Source organism: Perissodus microlepis, chromosome 5 (genome assembly GCF_051167445.1).
Source record: "Perissodus microlepis isolate ML-2025 ecotype Zambia chromosome 5, ASM5116744v1, whole genome shotgun sequence".
NCBI classification, from domain to species: Eukaryota; Metazoa; Chordata; class Actinopteri; order Cichliformes; family Cichlidae; genus Perissodus; species Perissodus microlepis.
The window spans coordinates 7,546,277-7,562,301 of NC_140465.1; the positions used below are offsets into that span (position 1 = coordinate 7,546,277).

Sequence of the window (16,025 nt, forward strand, 5' to 3'; positions counted from 1 at the left end):
ATAACAATTTCATGTCTGCCCCGCAGCCACGGAGTCAGACCTGAGGCAACAGCACTTGTGGAGTTACTTTGATGTGAAAATGATAGAAGAGCTGACTTTACTTTTCCCCCCTTTTTTATAATTTACACCAAAATATGTCAGCTCATTAGCATACGAGTGCTTCCATCACAATAGCTGCAAATCACACAAGACGTCCTGGTGTGAATAAATCAAATGTGGGCCGTGGTGATGAAGAATGTGCCAGTTGTCCCTTGTTGTTGTAGTAAATGAGCCCGGTGCCTCATCCTGACATCGCTCTACCTCCGCTACAGCAGCCTGGCACCGCAGGTTAGAGCGGCAAGTCCCCTGCAGCTGCTCATAATGTTTTTTTTTCCCTCTCTCTCTGCCACAGCCAGGCCTCCTCTCCCCCTGTGCTTTCTTCCTGCTCTGTTTCTGTAATGAGAAATTTGGCAGATCTCATCTCTTTAGTGGCTCTTTTGCCCAGGCTGTGAGCTGGAGGGGCGGGCGCTCATGTTTTTGCCTTGTTTACAAGTGACAGCGTTATTATTCTCATAAGGGCTCTGTTTCTTATCATGGTGTTGTGCCGAGTGCGCCGGTGCCGCTCTCCCCGCACGCCTTTCCTGCCAGCGCTTTTCTTCCCTTATTGACACTTGCTTGAAAATATGCATTAATTCTGGAGTTTAAAGCATGTATGGTGGTGTCTGGTCGCTGTGTTTGCTTGAAGTTGATTAATGATAGAAGCCGGCTCGGGGTCGTCCTCTGGAGACCCGCCTCGCAGGTTGTGCATGTTAACGAGCAGGAAGAGGAACACACAGCGCGCCGCTGATCCTCCGCCACCAGGAGGCTGACAACGGCAGCCTCACTCGCTCCGCAGAGTCCATTCTCTCCTCTGCTCGTCTCACGTTGTTAATCTTCCTCATTTATCAATTCTAAGTGAATACCCTGTTGTCGGTTGCCATGAAAATAAAAAGCCTGCAGCTTTGCCGGGATTGGAATACCTCAAAAGAAAGCTGAAATTATCAACAGTGCCAGTGAGGCTCCCACTCACAGCCTCGCTGAAGCCAGACATTTGTTTTTGTTCCCCTGCCTCTTCCTTTCTAAACAGAATCGGCACAGCTCGTATCACCCTGGGCCCGATTGTGTGAAAGGTTGGAAAAGAATACGGAGGAAAGTTAAGGATAGCAGACTGTAAGTTTTTCTCCTCTTCTCCTTCTCCTCCAGGCATCACATCAGCGTTAAGGAGGAACCACTGGACCCCGAAGACCACGACGGGCCCCTCTCCCTGGTAACGACTGCCAATCACAGTCCGGATTTTGATCACCACAGAGATTACGATGACGAGCAGGTCCACGACGACATGCTGTAAGGCTAGCGCCGCCCACCTCCCTCCCCAGCCTCAGAGGCCGAGGCAGTCCGGGTCATTTGGGAGACAGAAACGCTCTGCAGATAACAAACACTGAACTGCAGTCTCAGCCACTGATGACAGCTCGCAAATGTCTCCAAGTTGACTTTTTTTTAGTGCCATTAAAACACATAGCAAGAACACACATGAGAAAACACAGATGATGCCCCCACATGAGGGCTCTTTTTTCCCTCTGATTCCTTTCTACTTTTGATTTAAGTAGCGCTTAAAACGTGAAAACAAACTTTGTTTCTACTCATGTGTCAGACTGTATTTTTTTTTTTTTTGGTACGGGGGGGTGCGACGTGTCCGTGCTATGAGATAACCCTTGCCACGCAGCCAGGACGGACTGCACTCAACGGACTGCAGAAGAGGAGGGGGGAGGTGTTTGTCTCCCTCTCCACCCTCCCCCACGCTCTCCCCCCCCCTTCCCTCTCTCAGACACACATCTGACCAGAAACTGAAAAGAGAGAGAGGGAGAATGACTGACGTTTAATTTACACCGTGTGTATGTGTGTACGTGCGAGAGAGAGCGCGAGTGCGGACTTCTGTTCATTGTCACTGCCTTCAACACTTCTCATTGGTTTAATCCCTTCTACGGCGGGAGGGTTGTTTTTGTGTTTTTGGTTTGTGTTTTTTTGGGGAGGGGAGGGGGGGTTAAAAAGTTATGAAATATAACATAATGTGTCTTCTCCATCATTCAGTGCTGTTCTAGATGTCTTTTTGTTTTTGTTATTGTTTCTTTGAACTGATCAGACCTCATGCCCATGCTGTGGAGATTCTGTCTTGTCAGCACTTAATGATGAATGTTTATCATTTCTTTAAACACACTCACATGAAGCAGAATGTCGCATACCAACTAGTATTTTTCTGTCATTTATTCCTCAATCTTGCCACACACAAAAAAAAAACCACCACTCTGATGTGTAGCCCGCCCCCCACTCCACTCCACCCCAACCAGACCCCCCTCCTGCTCATGAAGTCCATTGGCAATGCACTACTCATAATGAAGGCTCTCTCCACGCATCAATGAAGTTTAATTTAAGATGCGAATGAATGACAGAGAAATCATGCAGGTTATGATTTATCCTTATGAAATTATACTTTAAAACAGCCCCTCACGGCCGAGCATGCTGAGCTGCAACAGAATTTCTGATCACTTACAAGCTCCGGGTTTTTTAAAGCAAAATGAAAATGTCAGGTGTGCACCAGCGATATAATGATTTAGACCAACTAATTGTGATTCCTGAACACAACTGTCATTGTTAATCAAACGTGTCTGCTTTTTTTCCCCTTTTTTTCCAAGCTGTAATTTCATTCAGGGCTCGGAGATAAACGTGCATTCCCTGTAGTTTTATTTGTATCACGCGCATGACTAGTTTTAAGTTTCGAGTGTTAATAATTGCACACCGGACGAACGGCTCATTTTCTTTGATTAAGGGAACAAATCCCCAAGACCTGCAATAAGTGTTGCACATTCCAGCATTTGACAGTCATCGTAAAAGGGCCCAAACATACAGCACATACCATTTTATGCGAAGGTGGATGCTTCAACGTTCGGTGTCGCCCAACAAAAGTCTGTTGGGAATCCACGGGAAAAACTTCCAGCTTTGCTGAGAAGTTACATTTTAGACATGCTGAATTTCAAGACTGCAATCAACCACTTTTAATCTTTTTATTTATTATTAGTTTTGGTATTATTTGATGTTTATTTGGCTTTTTATTTTTGTTAATGTTGTTGTTGATTTGTATTAATATCATTCTGTGCCTACCAAAGATAAACTACAAAGTCAGTGATGTGTTTTCCATGCAATAGCAGATCAGGCCAAATATCTCTCCTCCGTTCTTTCGGTAGCGGCGGTGTAGCCGGCGGCAGATTGAATCGAAGGGGGGGAGGAAAAAAAACGCTCCTCGCACTGGTGTTTTCATTCATTGTTATTAAAAAAAACAGCAAACAAACAAAAAACCAAAGGGGTGGAGCTGCATCGAGGTTTTGCAGTGACCAAATCTGAACGGGAGGCACCGACAGTCTGACTACACGATGACCAAACTAGGGAAACTTATCTTTGGGCCAGTGAGCTGGGAAAAGGGAGCAGATAACACATGCAACATTAGAGCGTATGTAGATAAAACATATACCGGTTAAATGGGAAAAGCTTTGCAGAGAACAATGTGAAATGGATTCTGTGCTTCAACTGGACCACACAAATGATTCAGTGTTTCTCTTCTTTTATTCCTTTACCTGTGTGTATCATTTAAAATGATTGTATGCCACTTTTTTTTTTTTTTTTAGGGATTTTTGTTGAGATTGGCAAGACTTCATGATTGTGTTTAGTTTCTGTCAACTTATTACTTTTTATATTAAAAAACACTCCTGTCAACTAATAAGCTGGGTACAAGGTACTTTATGGCAGTTATTGTTATTGTTATTATAATTTTTTTTCCTCTAACTTCACCGCTCATTAGCTAAAAAGGAAAAAGGGCAATCTGTGGCTTCCAGAAAATGTATTTAATATCCAGGCAGCTGTGGGATGGATCAGTTACATCCAGGCTCAGGACCGTGAGAACAGGGGCCGAGCTCATCCACAACCCCCAGTCAACTGGCTGGTTTGTTTGGTATTCAGAAAGGAGGGAAAAGTGCCGGTTGGTTAGATCATTCTCAGCATGTGTAGCTTGACATTACTAAAGATAACAGCATGAGAAAACCGTTAGGATGCATACCTCAGTTCAAACCTATAGGGAATGATTCAATTAAATGAGAAAAAATAAACATTTCACTCAGTTGCACTTAGTTGTGTGTCTTGCATGTGTAGTCTGATACTGTAGAGAGAAAATGACAAAAAAAAATAGAAAATGAAATTAGAGCTTGTTTATCTTAAAGGTTTCATCTTTTTTTCCTTTTTTTTTTTTAAAGCCAAACCAATCCAAACCTCAGGCCTTTTGTTCATGGAAATGTCACTCGGCTGTGTGTGTGTGTGTGTTTGTGTGTGTGTGTGTGGCACCGTTCATCCTGTCAAAGTTTCTTCTCTGATGTACTGATGGGTTGTTTTAAGGGCGTTCCAACATTAGGTTGTACATACATGTCGGTATAGCCTTTGCCCCCCCGCCCCAACACACCTTTTTTTAAGATCAAAAAATACATTTGTGTTATGTTTGCTTTATCGCTTTGTATTAACTATGAAATAGCTATGAGAAAAAAAACTGCTGTATGTATTGGAATAGCAAACTGTGCTGCAAATGTATTTTACTTAGTAATCCTTGCTTTAAAAAAAACAAAAAAGGAAAAAAAAAAAAAAAAGGAGTCACACAACCCATGCAGACGTCTGGGTGAGCTGGGCATGGCCAAGCTGGGGGGCGGGGGATTATCTCAGATTTTGGATTACAAACTGTAATATAGAAAACAGACTTTTTCTCTGTTATCACTGACCTAAGCATTTTGTACAGATTCTTTTTTCCCTCTTTGTGTTAAGCTGTTTTTTGATACTTCCTTTTGACGGTCCAGCCGCTGCCTCGCGAGGCTGCGCGCTAAAGAAATACCTGCTCGAGTAAAATGGGGAAAAAAAACCAGACACTGGGCAGGACTGGTATATTTCCTCTACGAGACGGAGATATCTTGCATGACTAATCCCAGGGTCACGGAGATTTTAGGGGGGAGGGTGGGAGGGGTGGTTTAAGTGGTCAGTAGTAATATAAGGGTGTATCAATTTAATGATATTTTATATGAAATGAATAGGAAAAAAAATATGCAGTGCCAAGATGTAAAGAATATTGTTAAATGCTGTCTTTTTTTTTTCTTTTTCTTTTTTTTTGGAGATTCATTTCACTCGCTCATTAAAAGATGTCCTTTCATTTCACGTAGGTTAAACACACACACACACACACACACTCTTTGGTTAGCATCAAGATATTTATATTTTTTATCTCAAGTGGTCATTGTAAATGAGTTGAACCAAGCACAGCAGGCAGGTCAAAGGTCAGATGCTGCTGAAGACTCGGACCCTGCAAAATCCAGCTGCGTGGCATCAGACCTCCCCCCCACTCACCCACCCACCCACACACACACACAGCCAAAGTATATCACACACGCTCACACACACTGGCACCCGAGCTAAAATGCCATTGTTTCATCCATCACCAACCATCCAGCCCGCTGTCATTCCGTCCCCCCACCCCCCACCCCCCCCCCACCCCAACCCGTCTCTTTCTCCCACTCTCGCATCACACTTTGTTTCTTTCCAGATGGAGGGGGGGAGGGGGGGTGCGCAGCCCAGGAGCTGTCACGGTGCTCTCATCCTGCGGCATCTTCTCTTTTTCTTTATCTTTCTTGGGGTTTTTTTTCTCTCGCTCCTTTTCTTTGAAGATGTTCTCTGTAGTTTTCTTTTTTCCTGTTTTGTTTTTTTGAAGAGAAATATTATTGCTCATCACTTCCATCAGTCTGTAACCTCCTCATCATTCCTCGTCTGTCTGATGCAGACCACTCTGTTGTAGTCGGTGGCGATGACTGACATGAGCATTCTAAACATGCAATAAAATGCTGGTTGTTCCGATCGTTTCTTCCAAGTCTCTCGTTGTGTCTGTCCGAGTGAGGGCTTTTATTTTTTTTTACTGCAACCCATGCAGTTAAACTCACAGGAGCTAAAATGCAGAATCCAGCATCGCGAGCACGCTCAAGACTGATTTTCGCACAACAAAGTGAGCCACTGCATCAAATGAGAAAGGTTTTTTTTTACCGACACACATTTATGAAATATTTCCCCACTCCAGTTTTTGTTGCCCTCAGTACCTCTTTCCTCATTACTGCGGCCTGCAGGACAGTCCCACACAGACCCTGTTTGTGTCGTCTGCTGCAGGACTCTCATCCCAGCCTAAAACATTAAATTATCTCGTAATTAAAAAGAGACAGTTAAACTGTCTTTTTCCTAACAGCAATTTAGGTAACTGCATTTGATAAGCTATAAATTGCAACCGCATTAAAAAATCCCAGAAATAATAGCGATATGGATTTGGTGACAGGAGCTAATGCTGATGACCAAGACTCCTGGTCCTGGTGTTTTTACGACAGAGGTTGCGGGGCATGTTGGCCACTAAACAGGGGACAGAGATCAAGTCTAAGCACTTTTAATCTTGTGAAACAAGCAATTACAAATAGTTGCATTGATTTGTTAAAAAGCTTTAGGTGACATAAATCGTTTCTTGCTTAGCTTATTGCTGGATATCATAAACGTCAAGTGCACTATTAATTAAGGCCTTTGAAAGACAAGATTTAATGGAAATGATATAAAATCACAAGCAATGTTTCTGCAGGTTGTATTTCACCCAAACCCGTCTGTGTTGTTTCCCCTCACGCTCATCGCAAGCGTTCAGATAACATAAAGTGATCACAAAGGTATCAAAAGTATTTGTGTTTAAAAAAAAACCACTTAACTTATAGAGGGGCATTAACATATGATATAATTATAGTCCATAAAGTCTGATGAAACACGGGGTGAGATATACTGCACTGTCACACCCATAAATCTGAATTTCTCTGTAGGCCGCTGGTAGACCACCGGCCCAGCGTTCACGTTTGAAGCCATAAAATGAGCTTGTGAGCACAGCGTTGTCTCAGTCACTCAAAGCCCTGGAGATCATTTGTGGTTTTATTTACCCAACAACAGGGATAGGAATGGAAATTTAACGACACAAACACAATGTGCTTCATATTAAAAGACCAGAAAAAAGTCGTAATAAACATTAGAAAAATGCAGAAGACGTGACTACACGCTGGATATAAACACGCACAGTGATTAGCTGTGAAACTGTCAGGACAGGAGTGCTTTCAGCTTCCATTTGAATGTGGAAAAAAACACTTGTGATGAATCTCAAGTCAGCAGGCAATATGTGTCTCCAGGCAGGGTTGGGCAATACCACAAAATTTGTTTTTGATCCAATACCAACTAATAGCAGGAACAGATTCACATATATTGATACCACAGTGCGGTATTGTGTGGAGAGCAGAGCCATGTGTCATGTTCTAGAAAATTTCAGATTGCATTTTCACCACCGTTAAACATTTCCTTTCACTGGTAATAAATTGGTTAAGTGTGAAACCTCTGAACTGCACATTCATATCTTCAGCGCAGGGGTGATGGAACGTGGCTTTTCCTTTTGGTGGCTGCTGCACGAAGTTATGAGTTTGTTTTGTGCACACTTGTGTGTGTGTGTGTGCGCGCTCACGGCAACGAGACACTGAAAATGATTCAGAAAATTTGCAGAAAGGATGTCGGGCCTGGCGTTATTAGAACAGGTGGACTGTAGCAGCAGATTTTGTTAAGATGTTTGAAGTGACGTAGCTGGATTGTAGAAACACGATTGTCACACACCCGGGACTAATCAAGACTGGATGGCACTGCTTAAAAAGCTCAAATATGTGTGAAGTGGTGCTAGAGAAACATGAACAGCTGAAACTTTGTTTGACATATTAATAACTAAAAACTATTAACTAAATTCAAATATAATACTTGAATCTTCTTTTGTTGACCCGCTTAAACCCTAACCATCTTCACCATCTTCACCATCATCTTCCATCTCTTTGTTCTGCTTCTTGGGAGGTTTCTATCAAAACTTGGGCAAAAAACTATCTCGATCCCAAGTGAGGTAAGTCAGAAAATGACTCAAACTTCATTAACAGATTACTGTTAATTTCTCTCATTAATCACAAATGATGCTATTTAACCCCACAGACATGCTCTGTTGCTCTATCCTGCCCTACAGACAGAAGACAGATCAGTCACATTGTTTAGCCCGGTTAGATTGCGAAAAAACAAACGCGGATGGCTGCTGTTCACTTTATTCTAATTACAGCGCGGCACTGCCTCAAATAGTCAAAGCTGGCACACTCCCAACATTGCAGTGAGGCAATTAGCAGTCCTGCAGTGTTTGTTATTCATGGTTTGATGTAAAAAATTTGTTTATTAAGATGGGCTGCAGGCGCTGGTGTGCAATAGACCTGCTTGTAATTAGATTCCAATTATTTGTCTGTTTCTGATATTGTAAACTGGCACTTACCACATCAGTTAAATTGACACACTGCACTGCTTGGTTTACTCGGTAATTAAAATGTGTTCTGTTAATTAGATGATGACCACTTTATTCCAGGGCTCTTGTGTTTGGGCTCCTCGGCGGCTCACTGTTTGGATCATGAGTTGCCAGACGCTTCCCTAATCAGCCCTTGTTTTGTTTCAATTACCACCTGCTGTTCAAAAGGCATGCCTCGCTGCCCCCCACCCCTACACGCACACACCCAGCATGCACGCACACAAACACAACAATACCACCAGGCTTGCTTCGCTACCAGCTCCAACACAACAAACAGCAATTCGCAGCTGGGCCTGCTTTCTTCTTTATTAGAAGGCACAGCTAGGTTTCAAAGAGAGTTTGAGCAATTAAAACGGAACTAAAGGAAGATGAAAGTATAAAGGTGCTTATCACATCAGTTAGCGGGCCTCGCGCGAGTAGCCAATGGTAATTACGCTCATTGGGTAAATAGCTTGGATGCTCAGATGTCTCCTTCTCTTGGTAACAGAGGGTTAAGGGTGGGGGAGCTTTTATATCCACTGAAGGCTTTGCTAACTGGAGATGACCTCCGCTGTAATTCAGGTGCTGTGATGATCGTGGATGCACTGAATGTAGGGGCACTGTCGGTTAAAGATACGGATGCTGATGTTGTTATAGCAACCTCAATCCCCCCCCGAACAACATCTTTTCTTTGAAGCTGTGGACTGCATTGACCCTCCACTCTTAGTAAAATTGTTTGTTAAGTATTATTATCACAGCACAAGTTAAAAACTGTAGTGCTGCTACAGCAGTGGATGCTAATATATATGAGATCTGAATATTAGCGAGTAATACCCAGACTCCTTTTTTTCTACTCTTCGGTCTGTGTGATGTCAGTGATGTGTGTGATACTACGCTTAATGTGGACACAGCTCTGGCTGTGAGCGCTGAAGCTCCGCCCACCTGTTGTTCATCGTCGTGTCAGAACAGCCAGTCAGGAGAAAGCTGGATTAAGAGGAGGGGGTGATGTATTAACAGGGCTTGTTAGAAACAAAACTGAGGGGCTTCTTCAAGGCCAAGTATAAAATTAATAAGGCTTAACTAATGATGCAAAGCTACTCTAGCAGAATCCAAGAATAAAACACACAGAGCTGAAAATGAGCCTAATAGTTCCAATTTAATGCAAAACTCTAGTAATGTGTTCCATTTTTATTTTAGATTTTTTTCTTCTTCAAATTGCAGAAAATACCAAACTTACCAATAAAGCAATTGTGCAAACAGTCACTGTCCACACATCCAAAGCCTGATAAACGCACGGTGCTGTATATTTGAACTACAGACTGTATATCATTGACGTAGCTGTAAAATAAGGTTTGGTTGGGGTGGATGTAGCTCAGGAGGTAGAGCAGATCATCTACTAATTAGAAGGTTGGTGGTTCAATCAAATCTTTGTCATGACTGTTATGCATTGACAACTAGACACATTATGAGTGTGTCCTCAGTTCAGATCCACCCTGTGAGCTGATTTAAAAACCTAAAGTGCACAAGTCTGGGCTTCAAAACTGGACTTCCCAAGTCAGTGCATTGAGGTGGTTCCCAAACTTCTTCTAGCATGGACTCACTTCAAAAGCAAAAAAAAAGGAGTACCCTCTGTCTTCACCAACTGTATATAAATCCTCAGCTGAAAGAAGTCCCGAACAAAACTGGCCTTCAATCCAGTCTCTGTAATGTTTGCAGAATGTTTACATGCCGGTTAGGGAAATTACTCAGCGTTTCTTTTTTTTAACCATATGTTTGTGTGTTACTTGATTAACAACTTCAGTGGGAACCAATGGACTCGAGGCTGTGTGCCACATAGAGAGCAGGGCAGCGAGAGACTGCTCTCCCGTGAAATCTGTTTACATTAAAGAGGGGAAAAAACTCAGAGTCTGGAGTTATTATTATAGATGGAAATTAGAAAGCGAGGTGATATTGTTAGAGCCGCACAGTTCACATGAAGAAAAATGCGGGGTGGATGGATAGGTCCACAAAACACCGAACTTAAACAAAAGAGGCCACTCTGCGTTCAATAAAAGCTTTAATGGATATTTATTTTTAATCACAACTGATGAAAATGCATGAATTATCATAATTGTGTTGATAAAAATGCTTTCTTCTCTGAAGCTAATAAAAATATTCCCCATTTTATAAAGTTTCCTAACCTCTTAACACCCACCGATGACCCATCTAGGGTTAGGGTTAAGTTTTGTTTTCACTAAGGCTAAATATATTATGGTATTGCTGGCTTCCCCTAAAAAGATTTTCTATTTGGTTCTTCAAGAAAGGTGAAAATATTAGAAAAGCGGGCAGATATCACCAAACCCTACACTTAACCCTGATCTTAGATGGGTTGCCAATGATCTGGTGAATGTTAAGAGCTCTAAGGACTTTTACAGAACGCCAAATTTTCAAGCTTTTACACTGTGCAGATCCTCTTTGCTCCACCAATCATAATTTGGCTGCAAGCCTTGTTTCCAGTTTAAGAGTATTAAGTGTCTGGCTAGCAGCTCCTTGTTAAGTGGGATACCAAAAACAGGAAGAAAAAAAAATAGATCTAAAGCCATCAGTACCTTGTATTTTTGTACTGTATCAAATATTTGAGCTTAAAAGTTTATCATTTTGGGGTCTGATTGCTACTTATATTTGACCAATTCTCTTAAAATCACAAAATAATATATTTCAGACAGTCTAGTGTTATTAGAATGAAGTTAGTGTAATTGCGAGTACTTGAAGATGCATTTCATTAGATTTGCTTAGTTCTTGGAAGAATGAAAACTTCAGGTCAACATTTATCATCATTCCATTTTTAATTTTTTGAGGTGAAATTGAGTCAGCAAGCGTGTCTGTGTGTTTAGACTGGACTCCAGTGTAGTAATTGAACACTCCACCCTGGCGATGTGGAGCAGCTGCAGAGTGCAGAGCCTCAGGTTTATCCTCATGTGCTGTAAACAAAGTAACTGCAGTGATGAACTGCACTGCGGGTTCACTCTCAGCTCCAGTCTCGACCGTCTGACCTGCGCTCGCGTCCCAGCGTCCGGCCTTATTGGAACAAATGTTTTGTTTAAATAATTGAAGGGATGCAAAATAACATGAATAATTACTTGCCTGCACAATTTGTGTCACAGCGTATTAGCAGGGATGCGCCCGTGCTTGATTTGCTGGAGCTTAGAACCAAAAAAACAGAGCTTTGACTGTTTGTTTGGTTTGTTTGCAGGCTATGTTGGAGCTAAGCTTTCTAGGGTGCAGAACAAATGTTTCGGATTTGGGGGATAAATGCTGTCATCGAATAGTTGCTCGAACAACACATCCTTCAACTAAACACTCGTATTGTTTGTTTTTTCATATTGTTTGACGTGAGTGAGAGACGAGTGCTGCTGAGATTTCATGCAAGACGTTTTCTATTTCAAAAGGAGAAAAAGAGGAGGTTGGAGGTAAGTGGAGGGTGGAGAAAGAGTAAACGTGTAGGTCAAGTTTCGCCTTATTCCTTTCCAATATTAAACACATTTTCTAGGTCAGCTACGACATAACAACAGTGATAGTTCAATTATATAGTATAGGGAAATTGAATTCTCTTCATATTTTTAGAAAACGGATGAAAAAAGTTAAGTGCAGTGCTAACAAGGAAGCTAGCAACAGCAACTGTTAGCTTAGCACAATATCTGAAAATAGGTAGAAAAACGTATTTTTAGATATCGGAAGGATTCGAGATCTTTGTTCCTTCGTTCAGAAGCTGCTGCTTTGCCCTGTTTCCTGTGTTTGTGCTAAACAATGCTAAGCTACCCTAAGCTACATCATTGCTTCCATGGGCTCGGCGTCAGTCTGCCCATATAACTTTGCAACAACGAGGATAAGTTGCATTATTTTAATGTAGCTTGCTAATGTAGCAATGTAGCTTGCCATCGCCGGTGTGTGAATGTGTGTGTGAAGGGAGGAAGACTGAATGTAGTGTAAAGCGCTTTGGGGTCCTTAAGAACTAAGTAAAGCGCTATACAAATACAGGCCATTTACCATTTTTTACCATTTTATTTATTTTTAAATGACAAACTGCCAACATGCCATGTCATCTCTGGCTGCCACATCCTGATCCTGGATCTGCCGTAGGCTTCTTCCTGCTAAAAGGGAGTTTTTCGTTCCCACTCTCAGAAGTCCCAAAAATTAGGAAAAAACAGGTTTCACATTGCCCAAACACCCACACCGTGACAACTTTGAATCCAGATCCCAATCCTAGCAAACTATCGAATCCAAGTCCCACCCTCCAACACACCTGGCAAGTATAAGTGCCAGAAACCGAATGTCCTCAGAGGTCCTAACTGCATTCTGCTGGTCTGCTGACAGATTTAGTTGAAGAGCAGTGTATTATTGCAGACAGTAGACAGACTGCATTTGGCCTCATTCTGTATTTCTATTCACTTCCATCTTGCTGTGATTCCAGTGTGGGTTTATGCTCTCCTCCTCCTGTGGATTTTATTGCTTTTTTCCCTCCATTTCTTTAAAAAAAAGCTATCATTTAAACATGTCATGGGCAGTGTTTACCTGCAGTGAACCTTGATTGAGGAAGCCTGTGACTTTACACTGATGCCCTTCTAATCTCTATGACTGGCATGCTAATTTCTCTGACGCTGCCATTCAAAACACAAACATGAAATGTTGGTTTTAGAACTGGGAGACCTGGTAGAGTGAATTTCAAGTGCTTATTCAAATATTTCATTAAAATGTAAATTTTTACAACACCGTACGTCTGGCTGTGCACAAGGCATGACTTAAGAAGTTATGAAGTTATAGCGGCATTTCTCTCTCTGATGCCAATTAACTGCGTATGGGGTGGGGGGTCTGATGGGAGGGGACCGGGGCTTAATGTCCTTACCTTGTTTTATCGCCGCATAACAGCGCGCCAGCAAACGCATCGCATGCAACAGGATTTTCAGATATTGACAGCTGAGATTGGAGGCCTGGACGGAAAAACGAAAGAGTGCATCAAACAGGAAGCCTCCTGAAGATTGGTGGTTAATCAATTCTCTTATCTCTCTCAAAGTGCAAATGAAGTGATTAAAATTAAGTTTATGCTGAAGAAAGGAGTGAAAGTGAATCGGGCCACACAGCCAGCTGCTGGACGTGCAGCTTTATCTCTCCGTCAAGGCTGGAAAACATCTCTGAGGTTCAGTCGGGGTGATATGTGGATGTTTATTGTATGTTGGAATGCATATACTTAAATATCTTCCTTTAAAAACCAAAGAGTAAACTCTTCTCACACATTTGTTTATTTATTTCACAACACACGTAGTGGGCTTATTGACTTAAAAAGAAGAATTAAATCATTTGGCCTTACTGGACGAGTTAACTTCAGTAGATCTTCAGTAATCCATCAGCTGGCTCTTTTAACTTTAAGTTAATTCTTATAATCAGATGAATTACTGAACCAGGCATTTTGATAAATAATGTTCATGTTTAACCTCCTGCACCAAGAAATAAGGATTTCTCCACAGCCTTTTCAAATGTACTTTTTTTTTAATTCACAAAACTTAATTTGTCAGAAAAAAAACTTTAAGTGAAGTGTCAACTTTCCATAAGTGCTCTTTCATCTTTAAGGCAGTTATGCTTTTAGTGACGGATGTGTGCTCCTCACGCACTCATGCTAATTGAAATTTTTTTTCAAGTATTGACTAAAGTAAATTATATATGTTGTATGCACATCACCGTACGTATACTTCTTCGATCCTGTTAAGTCTGCAGTTAGCTCCCCAAACTCAACCCTGTATTTTAACATACAACAAACGAACTACAAAGCTAATAATCAGTGACGTGGGATTAAGCGTTGTGGTATTCATCATCAGCGGCCATGACTTGGAGCTCGCAGTTCTTTTATACGTTGTGTGCAGCTGAAACTGTTATGAAGACCATAACTGAGGAGCTAGCGATGGGCTCAGACACTCAGCATGAAGATAATAAAGAGTTAAAATATATAGCTGGGTAGGTTTAAGTTTGTTTTGAAACATGCTTCACACGCATAAAGCCATTTTCCTCATCAATCACTTATTCATCATCTTTAAGTGTGCGCCTGTCACAAGATGAATCAATGAATAAACAGTGGCATGTTGACATTTAGAGTGTCTATGTAGCTTGTACTTTCCGACCCCCCCCCCCCCCACACACACACACACACCTACTGCCTCGATCAGATGCTGAAACTTCAGCGAGGAGCACCTCCGGGCTCATATCGCTCGAGGTTCTTCGCTCTCTCCCCTTTTATTTCTTTATTTATTCTCTCATTTTTTAACTTGCAGGGTGGGTGGAGGGGAGTGGGGTGGAGACAAAACGGTTGCAGGTGGTGATGAAAATAAGAGCCATCCATCATTATTTATTAGGCATGAAAAAGATACACAATAATGTAATTTAATCTCTCAGCAGACAATTATTTCCACATATTGATAACGCAATGCGAAAAGTGCCATGAATCCTAATATGATGTTTGCTTTTATTGGTGTATGATACAACCAGAACAAATAATGTAATTGTATCAGCCAGAAAATGTGATTATTTGCACATGCTAACATTATAATACCAATCTGCCGCAGACAATGGTATCATATTATTTTGCTGTGCTTAACTAGTTACAATTTGCATTAAGTTATTATGTCTGGGTGGCAATAAAGACGGCTCTGTCTCCCTCCGGTCGCCGCTTTTCTTAGTTTCTCATTACAGCTTGGTGACGATTTTTAGAAGCTTTCGACTCCAACAGCCGGCGTGATTTTCCGATTTAAAGAGGGGAAACTTTCACATGGAGTTTAAATACGATTGTTTATACACATCTATATAGCTACTCCCACCCCCATGTGAGCAGCAGCACTCTTTATCTATTTTTTTTGCATGCTGCTTCAAGCACAGGTGACTCTCCAGTGCTCATCCAGCCTGGTCTGAGGTTAAAGAAAGTGGCACAATAGACACAATTACTATGCAAATGATGGGTGCCCGAAACAAAAAAACACCTTTTGCATTAAAAAGTAAAATGCTTTAAATATTTGCATATAGGTGCCTCGATTTGGTTATTCGCATCAACATCAAGACGATTAACATTAATGAAGGAGCGGCTTGATGCACCGACTGTCAGGCCACATCAGGCCACCACTGCAACCTCCTCTGTGTTTTGCATGGCGAGGCATTCATGCCATAGTGAACTAATGACCAAGTCGGCCTGTGTAAAATTAGACCGTGCGTCTACACAAGTGTCTCTCTGACATTAGGAGAATGTTTTATTGATGAGTCATTATTAGCAGTCCAGCAGTGAGGTGAGCTCGATCCATGCTGAAGATGCAAAGTGTAATAATAAAAAATGCCTGCTTAATTATTAATACTCAAAACCTAATCCATCTCTGCACAAAGAATATGTACATATTTTAGTGTCTCATTTGAATTTTTGCAACAAACACACACCTAAAAACCATTAGATGGCCGTGGTAATGACAGGTTTAAATGGGCTGTTTTTTAAGAATTAATGTGTTACTGCCAGTGCACGGCCTGAGCTGAAAGAAAGAGGTCTTCCTGTTTATTCTGT

General features: G+C 41.7%; 1 protein-coding gene across 13 annotated transcripts in view; it reads left to right on the plus strand.

The window, feature by feature from the left end:
* Positions 1-5,950, plus strand: part of foxp1b (forkhead box P1b) — a 149,314-nt gene extending 143,364 nt beyond the window's left edge. For all 13 annotated transcript variants that reach the window (XM_084927551.1, XM_084927553.1, XM_084927555.1 and 10 more), the window contains one exon: positions 1,222-5,950. In XM_084927551.1, the coding sequence (XP_084783677.1) occupies positions 1,222-1,366 (145 nt within the window). In that variant the 3' untranslated portion in view covers positions 1,367-5,950. The remainder of the gene's footprint in view (positions 1-1,221) is intronic.
* The last annotated feature ends 10,075 nt before the right edge of the window (positions 5,951-16,025 follow it).